The sequence below is a fragment of the Ictalurus punctatus genome, chromosome 21 (assembly GCF_001660625.3).
Source record: "Ictalurus punctatus breed USDA103 chromosome 21, Coco_2.0, whole genome shotgun sequence".
Classification (NCBI taxonomy): domain Eukaryota; kingdom Metazoa; phylum Chordata; class Actinopteri; order Siluriformes; family Ictaluridae; genus Ictalurus; species Ictalurus punctatus.
This window is the reverse complement of record NC_030436.2, coordinates 9318916-9339141: the sequence shown is the minus strand read 5'-3', so window position 1 is coordinate 9339141 and position 20226 is coordinate 9318916. Positions and strand designations below refer to the sequence as shown.

The following is a 20226-nucleotide window of genomic DNA, read 5'->3' as shown; positions in this document are numbered from 1 at the left end:
TATATATATATATATATATATATATATATATATATATATATATAATCTTTTTTTAAAAAGAGCCCCTACTCCTGAGGGAAAAAAAAAGAAAAACAATCATGATCACCTTGTGTTTTGTGTATGAAGTGCAGAACATTAGAGGTCAAGTGTGATTAAAGGTTAAAAGTGTATAGAAGTTGATGAAAAACTAGAACACGTCCCTGTTTAAGAGTCAAGAGTCTAAAACTAGAGATATTTACACAGATGAAAACACTGAACCCAGGATTTAAACCCAGGATTGAATTTTGGTGTTTTTCCATTGTGGTGAGCGCTTAATCTGGACTTTGCTCTCTTCCCATTCGTAACAGTGGTTAACACGAGTGCAACTCAGTGGCACTTCCAGCTCTTCTCTGGTCTCAGTGTAGTGCTCGATCAGCTCCGTGAGACTCTCAAACTGTACACAACAATTCTATGAAAAGAAGGGAGAGAAAGTCCTATAGTAATTAGCACATAGACTACAAAATGCAAAAATAATCTAAACATCAAGCATTTTCCCTACAGGCAAGCTCAAGCTAAAGCACAGTCATCACTACAGAGTAGGAGGAACAGAGTTGCTTGGTTTACTTCCTGCCCTCATGATGATATGGCATGATGACTCTCAGTTCTGCAATGTGTTTGATCAGAACTAGGAATTCCACCTCTTTCACAAAGTCGATTTACCAATTAGTCAGCTATCAAACAGCCTTTTTGGCAATAAATAAATAAATAAATAGATAGATAGATAGATAGATAGATAGATAGATAGATAGATACCATACAGAATGCAAAGTAGGTTATTTTGTTACATATGTTTAAAAAAAAAAAAGAAAGAAAAAAAAAGGTTATACATATCTAAAGTCTCAAATACTGTGCATTTCTTTATAATTATTACCCTGATTTTAATGTTCACTGAAATCAGAATTCAAAGATTTTCTGCTGAGAACTTTATCTCCCTTTTATCACTGCATACATTTTTTTGAGGTCCTCACGCTGAGAGAGTCACATAGAATAGAAACATGTGGTAACACGTCTTAACATGCTCTCACGTTGGTGCTGCATCGTTAGAAACAAAGCAGATGTTGATTAAATTCACTCAGTGCACTTTGGTTGCTGTTGCACTGTCTGATTAACAGCTTCAGAAAAATATGAAAACTAGATTTTTTTAAATTATATATTTTTTTGGCAAAAGTATATTGCGGCTTGGCTTCCCATGTTCAAGACTCGCTCACAAACGCCACATCATTGGTGTGATTAGGAAGTGCCGCAATCTGGAATTAAACTGCGTGGGAGCGCAGAGAAACAACTGCAATTTATAAATAATAATTTTTTTAAAAAAACAAGTGGATCTGGTGCTGAATGTGGCAAAAACCATGATTCCGACCAACTTTCGACTGTCCACATGAAGCTACAGGTTGGAAGTACGACTAGAAAATTCTGGGAGATTTAATGACAGTCTAGATTTCCAGTTAGATTTTCAAGATTTAGACCAAACTCAGAAGAGAGGCAGCTGCTTAGATAAACATACCATGTATCCAAGGAAATAAAGATTTAAAATAAGAATTCATTAATTTTAAGAGGAGTGACAATAGATAGACAAAATTGAGGGAAAAAAAAAAAAAAAAAAAACTTTGTAGAAAAAAAGGAATTGTAAAATAAATCTAGAACGCTATTAAAAATCCCATTAATTATAAATAAATAATACTGATATGAAAGTCACTCAGTGTGGAATGTTTCATACATTTTCCATGAATTTAATAAGCAGTTGTTTAACTACATTAAGTCTTTATGACAAACAGAAATATTTGAAATATTGAAACTTAGCATTTCCATGACATTAATACTGATAACTCCAGATATACATTGAGCAGTACTGTTGGTAGCCATGAAATAAGCACCACTCCCAAACATTTAACTCTAGAAAACTTTAATTCCTGGGACAACCAGTAGTGTGGTTTTATAAAGTATAATTAGACTTCAAGGTCGGTACCAGAAGGCATCATTTGTACTACAAGGATTTCCAAACTTTGAAAGAGCAGGTGGTTTTTGTTTCAACCAAGCAGGAGCTATACCCAATTCCACCTGCTTAAATATTTCATCTCAGTATTTAATTCACTTTTAGGTGACGTGATTCCCACTTGGATGCTTGGACTTAATACTACTGGATATTATAAATCTTCATACACAAAGCAGGAATTTAATTATGAAACCAAATCTCACCTCAAGGAATAATCTTCCACTGCTGGAGGTCTTAACAGCCAAACTGACCAGACCTGAGGGAAAACGTATGAGCAGAGATTCGACGCTGGGGTCTTTGGGGTGGGGACACAGCAAGTAGGAACCGAGGACTTCTTCAGCAAGCAGAGATGAGCTGCAGACACTGGAACACCAATACACTTTGACAAGTCACCCTCAAACAGTCCAATTCCTTTGTTACTTACTCATCTTAAAATCTAAAGTGTGCTGATTTTAAAATCTAGGTTTAGGTCCAACTTCCTACAAACTAGAGCCTACATGAAGAACCTGAGGTGCTCCAGTCTCAACTTTGAGAACCTTGGTTCCGTGGAAACATCGAAAATAACTTTCATAATTTTGTTTAGTGATCATAGTCCTGTCTTGGGAAGTATTTAAATTGCAGCTAGAATAAGCCAAAAAATAAACACGACACTTCACCTAGAGACGCCAGCCCAGATCCACACGGCATGAGCCAGTGCTTCTTCGGTTTCGGCCAAGCTTGGGGCGCGCACCTTGAATTCCGGTATACGGTCCTGTCCCTTGTCTGTTACACATGCGCACACACAAACAAATACATCACAGAGGCTTCATTCATATACGCATAAAAACAGGACACATGTATCACACACCCCACCTCTTACACAAACAGACCATATACAGTGGTCACAAAAATAAAATGAGAAAAATATTATACTTGGTCATTTACGTATTGAGGAAAATGATACAATATTACATATCTGAGTGGTAAAAGTACATGAACCTTTGCTTTGAGTACCTGATGATGGACTCCAACATTAGCCAATGTGAGAGAGGCCTTAGAAGTTACCCTGGTTTCCTTTGTGACCTTGTGGACTATTACATGTCTTGCTCATGAAGTAATCTTTGTTGGTCTCCACTCCTGGGGAGGGTAACTATGGTCTTGAATTTCCTCCATTTGTACACGATCTGTCTTACTAGATTTGTGGAATCCAAACTCTTTATAGAGACTTTTTTGTAACTTTTTCCAGCCTGATGAGCATCAACAACTCTCTTTGTGGAAGCGTATCATGGCACAAACAAAGGAGATTCTGAGGACCTCAAACATGTGTTGTGAAGATCAGACTTTGATAGATCCCTGTTCTTTAAATAAAACAGGACGCGCACTCACACCTGATTGTCATCCCATTGATTGAAAACACCTGACTAATTTCACCTTAAATTAACTGCTAACCCTAGAGTTTCACATACTTTTGCCACTCACACATGTAATATTGGATCATTTTCCTTATATATAAATGACCAAGTATAATATTTTCCCCCCTCAATTGTTCAGATAGTTCTGTTTGGCTACTTTCAGGACTTCTGCATAAATATGAACTAAAACATTAGAAATATCAAATTCTAAAGGGTTCACAAACTTTCAAGCACCACTGTACACCACACAACACGCACACTAAACACGTGTCTCACCCTCACACATGCTCCCTCAATCTCACACACGCACACTCGTGTGGTTAATTTATCAAATTTAGCAATATGATACTTGTCAATTGTGGATTATTTAGAAAAAAAGCCAAGCTGTGTGTTTAAAGTGGAATGAAGTTATTTTAGACACCCATGTGAGAAGAAGACCAGTAACACACCTCATCCTACCCCACCCGGTGAGGTCTAGCACATTTTAAAAGGTCTGCATTACCTAAGGAACTCTCTCACTTTTGACAGTGTTCTCTGAACACTCGTCCCACCTTGTGGAGCGTTCAGGCGCTCCTGCAGGTGCCGCTGTTTTACAGGGGTGCAGGTGAAGGAACGGTAAGCCCCCGAGCGCAGCACTTTATCCCTCATGGCCTGCTTACGTACGAGTGTAGGGGATGTGGGAAAGACATCGTCTGGACTGCTAACAGACTCCATGCTGGGTTTGGAAGAAACCTGATGACATCAACGACATTAATCAGGAATCAGGACAAGTGGAATATCACAATGAAATGAGTGAACGAATCTTGTGGTCATAAATAAAAAGGTTCTATATATTTTTTTTTTCACCTCGGCCTTCGTTACCGACAGCAGACCCTGAGTCGGCGCCCTGCGAAAGGACACCAGGGCACTGACGCTGAGCGGGAAACCATGGTTGAGCAGGGAGGGGTTATGAGTTGGCTTCTTCCCAGATGACTTGTCTTCAGCATCCTCTGGATGTTTCTCCAAATAATATAGCTGGAAGCAGCGGCACAGCAGCAGGTTCAGGAACTGGGCCTTAAACATAAAACACACACTACTATGAGATTGTATGATAAACAGGAGGTGGACATGGCGGCCTGGTCACGTGGAGACGTACAGCTCTGGCGTGTCTGGCCTTGAAGAGGTGGCAGTAGAGCTGAGTGTCAGGGCTGCCGGGATTGTGGGCGATGAAAGCAAACTGAGAGTCAGAAGGCCGGCTGATGGACAGCGAGACTCGCTGCAGAGCGTGGGCCATCAGAAGAGTCTGAGTGGATAAACATGTTAAAAACCATTCTTGCAAGAGAGGTCAACTTGTATACAAAATGAACCCAGACATGACTAGATCTTACCGTCTCATCCTCGTTATAAACCTTCACCCCTTTAATGGAGAATTTCAGGGAGACGTAGCGCCTACGCTTGTAGTACTATAGAGATTCATTAAACCACATGAGTGTACGATAATATATAAATATAACTGATATTTCTTTTTTCTTTCAGATTTTCTGAACGAGTTACCTTGAGGGACTTCAGCTGCGAGTGCAGCTTTTTAACTTGTTCATCCAAACAGCAGTCATCAACAGGAAATGAGCCGATGTACTAAACAAATGAATGAAAAATGAAGGGAGAACGGACAGGTCCTCAAAACATTTTAAAAGAGACTAGCGAAAAAGCTTAGCAAATCTGAGAAAATAGATGGTGCGTGAGCTTTTCAACCACTAGGGCTGGGCAATATGATATAATATCAATGTCACGATATACTTTTCTAATATATAGTGGTTAGGGTAGATGATATGACAAAAATACCATCATCTTATATTTTAAAAGATTTGTCCAAGGACTAAATACATCATAAAAAAATTCAAATAAATAAATGAGCACTTCGGCATGGGCTATTATTGTAAAATCATCCACTTCAGGATGTCTACAGTAACTTTGTTTTATGTCGACACCACTCTGTTGTTGATTATCTTCCTGTAACAGTGTTTTCCATCACTGTGGTTTCCAAATATTACAAGAACCCTTAGTAGTCATGTCTGGAGGAAGAGTGTGTGAAACCAGAATTAAATCTGGTAGATATTTTCTATTTTCATTAAATGCACAAGAAATAAACAGGTCTCACAGGGAGCTATTTTTTAAAACATTAATAGCAAGGAGTAGGAGCAAACAACTGATGAACAGAGAAAAAACAAACAAACAAAAAAACACTTAAAAAAAAATATTCTATGCAAACTGAAAGTGAAAAATAAAAGTGAAAAAACTGGTATTTTGGGCGATCATTCCTCACCTCAGCAGACCTGGTCACAGTCACACTGTCTGTTGACTCTTCCATGATGTTAGATGACCGTACCCAGTGACTATGATCAAAAACAATAGAGGACACATACAGGACTTATTTTAAAATGCTGAGATTTATCATCATTTATTTCTTTCTTTTTTTTTTTTTAACAAAAACACTATTTTCTTTCATTTTTTTTTTTTATTTTTTTTTTAGAAAAGGTATTTTAGCTCTTTAAGACATTTATTTCAACTTCAAACATCTTTAGATGGGTCATTTCATAATTTACCTTTAAGAAAGTATTAGGACTGAATGTTCCTTTTCAAATATTATTGAAAGACTGAATATTTAAGACAGGAAGTGGTGTCTCTTACATATTGTACAAACACAGAGCCTGGTGACTGCTGTTAAAAAGGGATATTTTTTTAAACACCATTTTAAAAAATAGGGAACTGCATTTCAGTTTCAACTTGAGACATTTATTTAGATGAGTTCAGACAGGACACCTCATGAACTTTTCATTGTCCCTTTACAAATTTTAAAAATGCCTGGACGAGTTTAATCCATATTGCACAAACAGGATCCCCGTAAAATGTTCACAGACTCATTCATCCATGTATTCATGTCTAGACAGTATATGAAGCAACTACTGTACAGTGGTGCTTGAAAGTTTGTGAACCCTTTAGAATTTTCTAGGCCTACATATCTGCATAAATATGACCTAAATAGGTCCTAAAAGTAGACAATGAGAACCCAATTAAACAAGTGAGACAAGAAATATTATACTTGGTCATTTATTTATTGAGGAAAAGTATCCAATGTAACATACCCGTAAGTGGCAAAAGTATGTGAACCTCTAGGATTAGCAGTTAATATACATGAAATACATTTATTTAATACACTTAAACAAATTTCTCCAAGTAAACACAAAGTTAAACAATCTCAAGATCACTGCTGCATTTAAACACTTCTTGAGGTCAGGTGCATGTGATGTTATTAACCTGATTTAATTGTCGAGTTAAAGAGGCTTAGCCAACTAAATTGCCCAATGTACCACAATTCACCATCTTGTTCACGTCGTACAAACCGCCATAAGAAAACATTCCCAAATAAACCTATAAAAACAGCTCCTGTTTAGAGAATTTGATCATGGACAGTCCGAATTAACCACAGGACACGTTAAAACCCTCACATTTGGTGTAACATTCACTAAACACCAGAACACACACCTACAACACCTTGAACACTACCTTGAGTATTATGAAACATACTGGTGAATCTCGCGCTCTCTATTTTAGTTTTAACTCAACAACAAAAAACACAAATATAGTGCTATAATTATGTCTTACTGTTATATTACAACAATAATTTAAAAATAAATAAATAAAATAATACTAATAATGTCGCACACTTACACTCAATCTCACTACGCAGTCCAACGTTCCCAACTGAATTCCCCACCAAAGATCCCAAGCTGACTCACTCACCTTATCGCTTTGGCCCCGCCCATCGCGTTCCTTTGGCTCTGAGACACGCCCACTCACTCACTCCATTTCCCTTTCCCCGTTCCATTAAACAGCTTATGCTACCTTCAAGTGTTTTCGGAATTGTTTTAAATACGGGTTCACGACAATGAAAAAGATGCATTTTCACAATTTTGATACCAAAAATGTTTACATTTTTATTACGGTAGGATAATTGTACACCTTTAGAACATATTTCGTATACACCAGCGTAGAGTTTAGTTTTAATAGTCACTCACTGAAGCACATCAGACTTCAATGGAAGTTTGGTGTGTTTCAATGAGTGACTATTAAATGCCACCAAGAAACACGTCAAATATTTTTACATTTCAATATTTATAGATTTTAGCTCAGATTTGTTGCTGTATTTTTGTTACTCCTCTGTGAGCTTAGGGGTTGTGTGCTTTGCTGAGGTCACAGGGGGACATTATTTTTTATTACTAGCACAGTTACAATGCTATTTAACGGGGGGGGGACAAAACCTTAAAGGAACTCAAACATAAAGAATAACAGTCAGGTTTTGGTATTAGCTCCTAAAAAGTTAATAACTAAAAGTCCTTACATTTCTTATGCTATAACCCGGATGCCAGTTAACCATGCTAGTTTGTTTGCTAATTCTTTGCTGTTACTCAGAGCATGTTGTCTGAGATGGGTTAACACATATTTGAGCAATTAAATGCATGATGAAATGAATAAAAATAAAGTTTACTTTATAAATGTAACAAGGACTAAACAATATTGTCATAAATATACATTTAAGAAACGTTTCCACTCCAGCTAGCTTTTCATATTCTTGAAGCAAATTACTTATACATAAAAAAAAATTACACTAGAAACCCTCATAGAATCTGTAATGGTTTTAATGGGAATTGTACAGATTTTAACGGAAACTAAGGGTTCCTGTGGAGCTCTACTGTTAATTTGTTGCCTTCTACTGGTGGCAAGTTATGTCTAGTGGGTACCATTAAAGACCGATAATGGTAATAGTAATGGTGTTAATGGTTAGCTGATGGGTTGTAATGTATTTGTAGTGGACACCATTAGAATTAGTGTTTCTATTGTTTGTTTTCCAGTAATGTGCTCTTCTGAGCACTTTTTTTTTTTTTTCCAAACAACAGGTTTGCATTTATCATTTAGTTATTATTTTGAAAATCTTGTTGCGGACATGCCATGATTTTAATCCTGTTTTGCCACCTCTGCTAACTTGTAGGAAAGATGAGGTAGAATATATGCTGGTGATGAGTCAATCTGATTATATTATTATGCACAATTCACATGGAAATAAGCCAACTTGAAACACTACTGCAGTAATCACTAACCAGAACTGTGTATCTTATATATGGGGTTTGTACAAGTTGCATGAGATGCAAACTTAAGTCATTTGGAGTACAAATATAGTCACTTTATTAAGGACTACATAAAAGCATAATCAGTTACATGCATGCAGGCCATAATTAATGCTCAATTTAAATCAAATATTCTAAATCTGAATACCACTGGATTAATTTACTAGGTGTATTATATAGTATTCGACTTATTTTAACTCACGGACGCTTTAACATTTTTTGTTTTCTTATTACACAAAGAAAAAAAATTATATAAATATTCACCTTTATATTACAGTTTAAAAAAAAATCCCACATGGCCCCAATTGAGTGTCAAACTGAAAACTAGGCACCAGTCATGTGTAACTTTTCTCTTAATTTAAACAAAAGAACAAACCTGGTTTGCTATTTCCCTACGTTACTGTAAATCCACAAAAACGACAAAAAGAGCCTTCTTTAAAAAGGGTGGAAAATGAATACTTCAGTGGAGAGTTCTCAAACACTGTTGAAACATGAACGTGAACGAAAAGGTTACGATGTGGATGAAATTAAATCTCCCTACGCCAAGACAAACGAGTCGAAAAAATCATCTTTATGTGCACAGTCAAGACAACATGGCGGCACCTACATCAGATCTCACAGTAGTGTGAACATACTCTGAACACAACAACTCATCATTAAAAAAATAAAAATAAAATAAAGAGAAACAAAACTGAAATTCTCCTATGTAGCACTACGGTACACAGATTGCAGAAGGAAAAAAACAAACAAACGTCTTTCTAACAGGGGGCTTTGAGAACAGTGAAGCTACTAAAATGATTTTAAAACGAAAGAAATAGCAAAGCACTGCAGTGACGAGAGCTACAGTTGACTGTGGGATCGTCAGCATCATTTCCTGGCCCTGAGAGACTTTCGAGCAACAGATTTAGACTCCGCTGCAGAGGGAGTATCTTGCTTCTTGGCTGGCGTCTTCTTGGGCACCGGTCGCTTGGACACTCGGCTCGTCATCTTCTTGGCGATGGGCGTTTTGGGCTTTCGGGCTGGAGCAGCTTTCTTGACCGGCGTGGCTTTAGCGGGTGGAGGTATCTTCTTGGAAGCCGCTTTGTTATCGGAGGCTGAGGTTTTCTTAGGTGAAGCTGCCGGTCTCTTCGCGGGCGCAGGCTTTCTGCTGGTAGTCTTGGGTTTTTTTCTGGGTGGTGGAGGCTGACGCTTTCTGGGTGGGGGCCTCTTCTGACTCCTGTGGAAAACGATTTATTTTCACAGCTATTTCAAAAGCCATCAGACGCTCTCTTCTTATTGCCATACTGACGACACAAATATGAACTGCTGATTTGGTAGATTTTCTAACCTCTTACGAGGAGCAGGCTCCTCGTCCTCTGACTCTTCCTCTTCTTCATCTTCCTCTTCAGACTCCTCGTCCTCTTCTTCTTCAGACTCCTCCTCTCGCCTCCTCTTTTGCTGTTTGAGCTTCTCTTTCTCCTTCTGTTTGATTTTTTCCATCATTTCTGGGAAAAGCACATCTGGACTGTGGAGGAAACAAACAAACAAACAAATAAACAAATAAACAAAAACACTCTGTGCCGTGCTGTTATAAAAAAAATTATTGAGTGTGATGTGGCCTGATGCAAAGTTACTGTTACCACCCCAAAGATGATTTTCCTATAACAGCATATCGAAATACCACAGCAATTCGACAACAATTACAACACAAAGTCATACTTTTTTTTTTTTTTATACATTGAACCCATGAGAAACATGTTTAGATTATTGCAGATATAAACAATTATTTCCTGTCTCTTTCTCTCTCTTTTATTTTTAAAACACAGCTTATTGTATGGAGATGTCTGCGCAAGACAAACCAAACCGTAATATTCCATCGGATTTACAAAAGCTTCAGAAAGGTGGATTTACATCATACTTGGGTGCGCATATTATTGACCCATAAAGTGCAAAGCCTGTTCTCAATGCAGCTCATTTGCATTTAGTGACGCCCACAAAACTCCATAAAAGGTTAAATGCGCAGACAGCTGGGAGCATGAAATTAACACTCTGGTTAAAGTCTGAAAACCTGAAGTGGAAGTTGAGAGACTCCAAAGCACTTCTATAAGTCTACTGTGAAATTCTATAAACGTAATGAAATATAAGCAATTCAAACATGACAGCATATTCTAGATATAAAAGTGAAGTAATCCATGTGCGTTATACGATTCGAAGTCGATCAGGCCGATGTTTACATTAGTTACGTCTTCTTATGCGGAAATTGACACACATTCAGGAGCACGAGTAGGATACAAACGTTCTTCCGAACTTACAGGATTGTCACAAATAACAAATTTCTTGTGTAAACACCTGTACAAACAATTTACGAATAACTCCATTTATATCCAGCTTGATAAACAAGGTCCACTGTTAAACCCCACCACCCCAAGCTCTTTATTCATAGTGCATGTAAATGAATATCCTAAGACGAGATCTTCTACAGTTCCCAGGTGAGCAGATGTTGATACAAGTCGGCTAAAACCAACTTCAACTTAATTCTCAGTCTACATACTCCTGTTTTAGTGCATGTATTTAATGGTCACATAAAAATAACTTCAAAGTGAACATAGCTATAGAAATGAATCCAGAACGTACCTCGGGTAAAACGGGTAGCTGAGCTGGTAAGATCCGCTGAGCCCGTGACCGGTGATCTGCTCCATCCAGCCCATCATCTTACACCTCTGCAATGTTCTCTTCAGGTTTGCCACTACAGAGAATCGGGAAATAATAATAATAATAATAATAATAATAATAGCAATTAAAAAACCCGTTACACGACCAGAAATCCAAAGGAGACAAAACAAAGGCAATTGAAGAGAGATGAGAGCTGAGGATATTACCGATGAAATAAACCGTTTTGTCTTGGTGATTCTCTACCAGGAACTTGCGCAGCACGCTTATGCTGCAGCACTTGGGCTCATTCATGGCGGTGATTGCAGCGACGATTGCATCTTCCAGGAGCCCACCAGCCAGGAGGACCTTATTCCCAGACTTCTTCAGCTAGTAAAACAAACCGAAGAACAGAAAACTCAGCCTTTATTAAAGTGTACACAGTCAAAATATATACATCTCCCTGAAAGATCAGGAACTTTCTAGGATTTGTGTGTCCTATACTCCTTGCGTGCAAATTTATTCGGCTATGCCAAATACACCCGGGTGCTTCCTGGTGATTTTTTATTTTCCAAATATATTTAATGGAATTGTTCTACTTGAATTGTTAAGTATATTGAATATTAAGCAAAGCTAGCAGAAAAACAGCTCTTTTTGAGATGCCAAATTTTATTTCACCATGACCAGATGCGCTAACAAGGATTAACAAGTTAATATTCGGACGCGTTTGAACACTAAATCTGAACGCAATTTTTTTTAAAGCCCTAGCACAATGCTCACTTTTCATCAGAATGAATTGATATTCAAGTGTACGAACCTGGAAGGTCCCTGAGGCACCTTTTCCAGTGATTTGCTCCAAGTATCCCTTTTCCACAGACCTCTGCAGGCAGTTCTTTAGCACGTCAGGCCTAAGAGACACCCAAACAAACATCTGACACATCAAGCTTCCGGCATGCATGACGAGCATGGTACAGATAAAGGGTTGTCTTCCAGGTCAATGCGTTACGCGGTGAATGTTTAGCCCCTGACCTGCTCTCTACGTTGAGCTGGGGGAAATGCTGTTCCAGATATTTCTTGATGAGGATGTATGAAGCCTCCTTGGGCTCGCAGAGGCGAGTCATGATCAGCGGCAGCGCCTCGCCCAGGGTCCCGCCCTTCGTTCCAGAGAAGCTTGAGGTCGAAGGCTTCTGGCGAAAAATCGTATTAATCGCACACCTTTTTTCACTAACAGTTGATAAAGTAGATACAGGTGTTTTTTATATATATATATATATATATATATATATATATATATATATATATATATATATATATATATATATATATATATATATATAAACACTTTTAAACCATACCTTCTTCGAGTTTGACTCGGTAGGGAGCTTCCCGATGGTGAAACTTCCCGAGAAGCCTTTTCCTTTCAGCTGCAGGGAGAAACGAGACATTTAAGAAAACGCCATTTTACATTTTCTATAGTGTACATCACTTTTACCACTCTACATCTCCACTCTCTGTTTTTAAAACAATTATCTTCATCCGTTAAGGAATACAAGGTATAACGCGTTTCCAGTAGGTCCTGACTGACATTTTCAAAGGCCAAAAAGGAAACAAAATTATAATCTGAAGCCATCAAAATGTGTATTTGCTGAACCGCTTCACGCAGAGGTGGAAAACCGTATGCAATGGCGTGACATTGTAGTGAGCATGTATAGTAAATTACGAAGACTGGTTTCTGGAAATAGTGTATTATGTTTCATGGCTTCTGAGTCACCTAAAAATTAAGCTCATCGATAAGAAAACCATAAGAAAATACATCAATCTGAATCTTAAAAAAACAAACAAACAAACTGATAAACACTGATTGCGAGAACTTATAAGTGATGATGACATTGATTCTGAGAGATCATTAAAATTAAACAATAATAATAATTAAAGAATTGAAAATGATAATTAATATTACAGGGCAACTTTTTAAAGGAATCTGAAAACCAATTTGTTTTTCACATGTGTAATTATTCTCGGCTCACCTGCTTGACCGCTCCTTTTTCCACCAGCTTCTTCATCGCCTTCTTATACTGGCTTTTCGTCCGTTTGTCCATTTCCATGGAGGAATATTTCTTCGTCACGTATTTCATGATGGTGAAGATAGACGCGCCGGATCGCTCCTTACAGTTCTGAAAAATAGATACTAACATTAAAACTTAAATAAGTCTCAAAGCACTTTACTTTTGCAGTTACAAACTGCACAAATAAGGAAATTCATACAGATAACACTTTTTTTGTCATACGTTAGATATGGTTTATAGTATTTGAGCTGTGGTTATTATTGTTGTAAAATAGACCTGAATAGCATCGAGAAGGATTTCTTCCACTTTGGGCTGCGACACAGAAACGCTTTTTGGGGCGTAGGCGAGTTTGCTGGCCGACATGGTGGCCCAAGCAGGGATTTTCCTTTTCACCTTTTTACTCTTCTCGTCACCTCCTTCCTTCTCCCTGTGACCAGGTTAAAATCAGAATGACATTCATTTGCAACATTAAATGAATAAATTACTCAATTGATTAACGTTATACTGTACTATAATACTGCGATAATTTCAACATATTAACATTAACACTGAACCAGAAAGCCACACGATGTTAAGTGAACGTCCCCACTCGTGCTTGGACTTCGTGACTCACTCTACTTTTTTTGCAGTGTCCTTCTTTTTCTTCTTTTTCCCTTGCTCCTCTGCTCCGCTCTTCTCTGATTTCTCCCCCTCCCCGGTTTCTCCGTCCTCTCCTGCTTTTCCATCCTCTGGAGCGTTTTTAGTGGACTTCTCTCCCGCGTCTCCGCTCTCCTCTCCCTCTGAAGCGGCCGGGGCTGCTTTCTGTTCCTCCTCTGCAGATGTGGACTCGCCAGACTTGGTTTTAGCCTCTGGAGGAAAAAAAAAAAAAAAGAAAAACGAAAAATTATTATTGTAAAAAAAAAAACAACAACAAGCAAACACACAAGCAAGTTTCATCACTGGATAATATTATTAAAGCTCAGAAATTTTGTAACACTGAAGAAAGAAAGAAAAAAAAGAAAAGAAAAAAAATCACTCTAGAAATGTCGTTTTGCACATTCAAACCTGGCTGATATGAACATGTCATTTCATCCGTCTAACTCTGTGTTCACACTAGCAAGCATCGAAGCGACAGGTGACTATTAAATTCTCTACGTACACGTGCCAATTAACAGACAAAAATTATTTGCATCATGATTATATGCAAATTTAGCGTGATGTGATAAAGCAGTAAATAAAAACCACTTGCTTGAATAATTCTGGTTAATCTTCACTTATTTGTAAATCTGTTTAGAGACATTATAGAGCGGGAAAGCTCAGAAGGAAGTAACAGATCTTATATACACACACGACAGGATGAGTTTTTCCTTCCATCCGTAGGAACTCAGGCTGAGAGCGGGGACCTGAAGAAACATCAAACCACACACGCTGTACAACCGGTCCAAAGGATCATTCAAGCTGATGGTTTTTGATTCACAGCTTTGCAGCGTCACATCTCATTAGCAGAGACTTGAGAAAATCTCGATTGAAACACAGCACCATTGCTTCCGTGACACAGCTCTGTCTCGTGTAGAAAATGAAAAGTCACCTGTCATATGGGAGTATGAACGCAGGGTTAGAACATGGCAAAGGTGCTGTTCATACCTGACTCAGGTGCTGGGGGCGTGTCCTCCTTGGGAGGAGCCGCAGCTGACCGGCGAATCGGCATGATGATAACCTGCAAAGGAAATACACGTAAAGATGAACAATTTACAATTAACTCACACAGGTTCTCAATATCCCAACAATTTCTATGTATATACATATGCATGCTGCATTTGCATGTGCTTCCAAGCTCAAATGAATGAAAATTCACTGAGACCCTGTAAAATGCTTAATAAAACAAGAATAACAATCCATGCATAATTATTAAATAGGCCTGGGATGTAAGATTTTATTACACAGTTCTTGTGCAAAAATATAACTTTTTTTTTTTATGTGCAAGCTTAATTTAAAGTGTAAAGGTGACCAGGATGGTGGTGCACGAGCTGGAGAGGAATGAGAAGCAAGCTCGTGAAGACAACAGCATTTCGTTACAATGAGAAGAGGTCATGATACAATCCCGAACTAATTATCAGCGTGTTGTAAACATAAAACACGAAGACAGTTGATCATTTCCTAGTGCAAAGCGCCTAAAATAAACTCGCAGCTGCATGCATTGCATAAATGCAAGACGCGTGCATGAAAACAGCTTGGACACAAATCACAAAATGGCCATTTTGTCCATTTTACCCTACACAGTAATGGCGCTTGCATTGCACTGATGGTAAATATATGGAGTTGAAACAGCAGTAACGGAGTGCTAAGAAGACGCCGAAAACGCGCGTGCATGGTTGCCATGCTACTACCAATTCTAGAACGCGATATTTTTTTGTTTTGTTTTGTTTTTTAGCGTGAGTTTTATTCCGTACCTTAACGCACTCGATTTATCGGTTGAAGTAAATTCGCTTCTTCTTTGTTCGGGATTCTCTCTGTTTACACGCCCCTCCCACTTTCTACGTCCACGTAGGGACGTAAGGGACGCCTGGGCGTGGCCTAGATCAAAAATCGTTCGCGCCCAAAAAAAAAAAAACAAGGTTCAACCAATAGAAATCGGCAACGTCAGAAGCGTCGATTGTGCGACGTTTGAAATCGCGTTTTGAACGTACTAAACAGTATACAAGGATAATACGCCATGTTAGGCTCTTGTAGTAACCGTAAATATTTTAGCGTACTGTTTAGTTAGTTAGTACGGTTAGTGTGCGATTTTTAAACGTTAAATCGGCATCAAGACAACAATCGTTCTCGTATTGCGCAAATCTGGACTACAGAGAAAGGAAATACAATGTATATCAAGTAATAGTAATGTAAAATTAGTAAAATACTAATAAATGATAGTGACGTTATTGCACCATACCACAAGAGGGCAGTGTTGTAACGCATTTTGGTGTTGTGGCGACAATAACGTTATTAATAATAGCAATAATAATGATATAAGTTAAACTTAATAAGGCTATGAAGAAAGACACGCTGTATGGCCAAACGTTTGTGGACAACTGACTATCACTATGTGTATGCACCTGTTGAACATCCCATTCCAGATTTAATCATGTATCTTTACATTTAATCATGTAGAGAATCATGTAAAAATAAACAAAGCAGGTGTAAAGTAAATAAATTAGTCATGTAAAGAATTGCCTGTATAAATAAATGAATCATGTCAAAACAAATCACATGAAAATAAATCCATCCATCCATCCATCTTCTGTACCGCTTATCCTTCTTCAGGGTCACGGGGGAATCTGGAGCCTATCCCAGGGAGCATCGGGCATGTGAAAATAAATGAATCATGTAAAGAATCACATGTAAAACAAAAAACACGTGAATCATGTGCAAAGAATCGCATGTGAAAATAAACGAATCATGTGTGAAGAATCACTTGAAAATAAATGAAAAAAAGTAACGTGAAAATAAAATATAACGTGAAAATAAACAAAGGATGTGTAAAGTAAAATGTGAAAATAAATGAGCCGTAAAGAATTGAATGTAAAAACAAATTAATTGTGAAAAATATCAAGTAAAATAAACGAATCATGTAAAGAATCACATGGAAAAAATGAATCACGTGTAAAGAATCACCTGTCAAAAGAAATGGATCACATGTAAAGCATCAAATCAAATGTGAATATGAATTAATCATAGGTAAAGAATCACATGTGGAAATAGCTTAATCTCATGTAATAAAAAACTGCAGCTAAGAATATTTTAATCGTGTAAAAATGATGTGAAAATAAACAAATCATGTTTATAGAATCAGGTGAAAATAAATTAATCATGTAAAGAATCACATGCAAAAATAAACAAATCATGTAAAAAATCTATACAAATAATACTAACCAGAGATGTGTAAAAGGCTCAATCAAAATGCTAAATAAAATACACTTCTGAAATTCAATAAAAAAAATATTGTTTCTTAGAAAGAATGGTTAAAGTTGTTTAAAGTTGTTTTTTTAGACACTTTATGTTTCATACATTTTCACATGTATTTTATTTGTGTGTTTGATTTTGTTATCATTAATGTTACAGTTTTATTGAGATGTTGTTGGACTTCATGCTCTTATTTATAGTGTGTTATTGTTCTACAACCCCAATTCTGAAAAAGTTGGGACAGTATGGAAAATGCGATTAAAAAACAAAGAGGAGTGATTTGTAAATGTGCTGTGACTTGTATTTAAACAAAAAAACTTATAAATGCAAGGTATTTGATGTTTTATCTAATCAACTGCATAGTTTTTTTTAAGGTAAATGTTTATTTTGAAATTAATGCATGCAACATGTTCCAAAAAAAGTTGGAACGGGGCAATTTAGCACTAATAGCGATGTGACAAGTTGAAATAAGAAGGTGACGTGAAACAGTTGAGGCAATCGTCTAATCATAGTATATGAGGAGCCTCCAAAAAAGGCCTAGTCCTTCAAGAACAAGGATGGGTTGAGGCTCACCAGTCTGCCAACAGATGCGTCAGCAAATAATCCAACACTTTGAGAACAACATTCCCCAAAGACAAATCGGTAGGATTTGGGGCATTTCACCTTCTACAGTGCACAATATAATTAAAAGATTTGAGGAATCCAGTCAAATCTTGGTGTGTAAAGGGCGAGGCCAAAAACCACTTCTGAATGTGCATGATCTCCGATCCCTCAGACGTCACTGTCTTAAAAACCGTCAGGAGTCTATAATGGATATCCTGACATGGGCTCGGGAATACTTTGATAAACCTTTGCCAGTCGACACCATTCGTCGCTGCATCCACAGATGCAAGTTAAGGCTTTACTATGCAAAGCAGAAGCCATACATCAACACTGTCCAGAAGCATGGCCTGCTGCAGTCCTGACCTGTCTCCGATTGAGAACATGTGGTGCCTTATGAAGCGCAAAATAAGGTAAAGAAGGCCCTGTACAGCTGCGCAACTGAAGAAATGCATAATGGATGAATTGGGGAAAATTCGGCTTGCTAAACTTAACCAACTGGTGTCTTCACTCGGCACCCAAACACTTAATAAGGGTTATTAAAAGAAAAGGTGATATTACACAGTGGTAAACATTTGACTGTCCCAACTTTTCTGGAGTGTGTTGCAGTCATCATATTTGAAATAAGTGTATATTTTAAAAAATAAATTAAATTCACAAATTAAAACATCAAATAACGTGTTAATAATATATTTTCAACATAGTACAGGGTGAATTGAATCACCATTTTTTTAAATTGAATCACAATTTTTTTTTTTGCATTTTCCATACTGTCCCAACTTTTTCGGAACTGGGATTGTATCACACGTAAGAGTTGTGGAGCATTCTGTGAAGACTGTAGCAGAAAACTTTGATGGGGGAGAAAAAAAAGAAGAAGAAAAAAGATGTTTTGATGCAGGGCTCCACAGTCGGCAATCGCAGCAAACACCCGCCCACACACTCTCTGTGAGTTTCTCACTTCCTGCACACAAAACCGTCCTCGCCTGAGGCTCTGTAAGCACACAAAGCAGCCAGGTTAGGCTAATGACATTCGAGAGGGGCGCGCTAATGTGCTTTGTGATGGTGGTACGTTCACATCAGAGTCATTGTGGTAGACTCTCGAATTCTATCCGGTGCCAAAAGTAGAGCTGGTGTGTGTAACAAGCCGGGTTTGCCGTTACCATGCCAACACAAACCTTCATCTTTTCAGAGGAGTACTCTGGTGTTGCCTTGGAAACGAGAAGTCCAAAGAATCTAGGCCTGGATTGTATCACACAGAGATGATTTTGAGTTCTTTCTTTTATTTTGTTAGATATTTTTTGTTTGGTCTTACACTGATTTTTACTCGCTCAGTCTCTAATAGTTAACTTAGCATCAAAATGTGACAAAGGTGATGCTTAAGTAAATGGCTAAAATCATCCCTCTTGTCAAATTTCTGCCTTTGGATTCATTCATTAGTTGCTTCATCTTCAGTAAGTGCTTTATCCTTGTGGATCCAGAGCCTACTCGGGGAACACTGGGCATGATGCAGGAATACACCCTGGAAGGGATGCCAGTCTATCTCAGAACACTATGTACCCACATTCACACAGTGATTCACGCTTGGGGGCAATTTAGAGTCATGAGTCACCATGCCTGGGAGGTAGGGGAAAGCATTTTAAAACTCCAAACAACTAGTAAGCCAAACTCAGGATCAAACCAGTAACCTTCCCCTTAGGATCAATGCTATTTATTGATATGTTTTAATGAGTTTTTGATAAATGCTTTGATATTTTTGAGCAAAATTAAGAAATATCTAAGAATGTCATAAAATTGTAACACCGCTACCAACATTTTAAGAATCAGGCTGCTAACAGAGTGTGTCATAACTAAAATCTTCCTTTCCAGACTCCTTAAAAATGATTAATAACTCAACAACTAGATGTGAGATTAGCAGCATGAATTATAAGCATGTTGTCCAGTAGTCTACAGAGAATTAAAGGCAATAACAACAACAACAACAACAAAAAACCACTGTGCATAATTTTGTGTCTGAAATAGCTCATGAGGTATCTGGGGGTGAGTGTATCTGCAATAACATGAAAAACAAGACAAGGAACATGAGATTCATAGATTTGAATAATAATCTGAGTCATTTATAACCCTGTGCTGTCTGTTAGTGAGAGTACAGCCAATTCAAAAGAGATGATAGACTCTCTTTTCACTGAAGCTGGTATTGAAAGGACACAGAAATGCTATCTGAGGCCATGTGAAGTGAGAATTTGATCAAATCTTGGTGCACATGCACTCGAACATCTGTCACTTACACACAGTTTCTTAATTAATGCCTGACTTCAAGCTTCTTCTGCCTTAATTTATAATCAGTTAGTTGTTGGTATAGATCTGATTGTTTTTAATGTGTTTAAAACAATAAATCTGACCAATTGATTCATTCATTCATTGAA

At 37.6% G+C, this 20226-nt stretch overlaps 2 protein-coding genes across 4 annotated transcripts; both read right to left on the bottom strand.

Moving 5' to 3' along the window:
- Positions 1-39: 39 nt before the first annotated feature.
- sh2d5 (SH2 domain containing 5) lies at positions 40-7218 on the bottom strand. 2 transcript variants are annotated; one of them, XM_017450946.3, is made up of 10 exons: positions 7132-7218; positions 5726-5795; positions 4957-5037; positions 4791-4865; positions 4559-4705; positions 4270-4476; positions 3975-4155; positions 2689-2794; positions 2236-2395; positions 40-448 (listed from the first exon to the last, which is right to left on the bottom strand). In XM_017450946.3, exons 2-10 carry the CDS (start codon positions 5768-5770, stop codon positions 266-268), a joined length of 1185 nt encoding a protein of 394 aa, XP_017306435.1. In that variant the 5' UTR covers positions 5771-5795; positions 7132-7218; the 3' UTR covers positions 40-265. The 2 variants fall into 2 exon arrangements, with proteins under 2 accessions (XP_017306435.1, XP_017306436.1); XM_017450947.3 differs by lacking the exons at positions 4791-4865; positions 4957-5037 and having other exon boundaries at positions 7132-7216.
- Positions 7219-8619: 1401 nt separating this feature from the next.
- Positions 8620-15820, bottom strand: hp1bp3 (heterochromatin protein 1, binding protein 3). 2 transcript variants are annotated; one of them, XM_017450944.3, is made up of 12 exons: positions 15709-15820; positions 14903-14975; positions 13893-14127; positions 13556-13706; positions 13241-13387; positions 12569-12637; positions 12243-12400; positions 12031-12121; positions 11444-11603; positions 11199-11310; positions 9913-10089; positions 8620-9801 (listed from the first exon to the last, which is right to left on the bottom strand). In XM_017450944.3, exons 2-12 carry the CDS (start codon positions 14964-14966, stop codon positions 9453-9455), a joined length of 1713 nt encoding a protein of 570 aa, XP_017306433.1. In that variant the 5' UTR covers positions 14967-14975; positions 15709-15820; the 3' UTR covers positions 8620-9452. The 2 variants fall into 2 exon arrangements, with proteins under 2 accessions (XP_017306433.1, XP_017306434.1); XM_017450945.3 differs by having other exon boundaries at positions 12243-12397.
- Between the last annotated feature and the right edge of the window lie 4406 nt (positions 15821-20226).

What these genes read in the sequence shown, in the direction of transcription:
- hp1bp3 (XM_017450944.3), bottom strand. Translation starts at nt 14,966, where the DNA reads ATGCCGATTCGCCGGTCAGCTGCGGCTCCTCCCAAGGAGGACACGCCC. An exon ending in TCCTTCTCGATGCTATTCAG is followed by an intron (nt 13,388 to 13,555) that starts GTCTATTTTACA and finishes TCTATTTTTCAG; the next exon opens with AACTGTAAGGAGCGATCCGG. An exon ending in AGCTACCCGTTTTACCCGAG is followed by an intron (nt 10,090 to 11,198) that starts GTACGTTCTGGA and finishes TTTCCTCCACAG; the next exon opens with TCCAGATGTGCTTTTCCCAG.
- sh2d5 (XM_017450946.3), bottom strand. Translation starts at nt 5,770, where the DNA reads ATGGAAGAGTCAACAGACAGTGTGACTGTGACCAGGTCTGCTGAG. An exon ending in CGCAGCTGAAGTCCCTCAAG is followed by an intron (nt 4,866 to 4,956) that starts GTAACTCGTTCA and finishes GAATCTCTATAG; the next exon opens with TACTACAAGCGTAGGCGCTA. An exon ending in GCGCCTGAACGCTCCACAAG is followed by an intron (nt 2,795 to 3,974) that starts GTGGGACGAGTG and finishes CATGTGTAACAG; the next exon opens with ACAAGGGACAGGACCGTATA.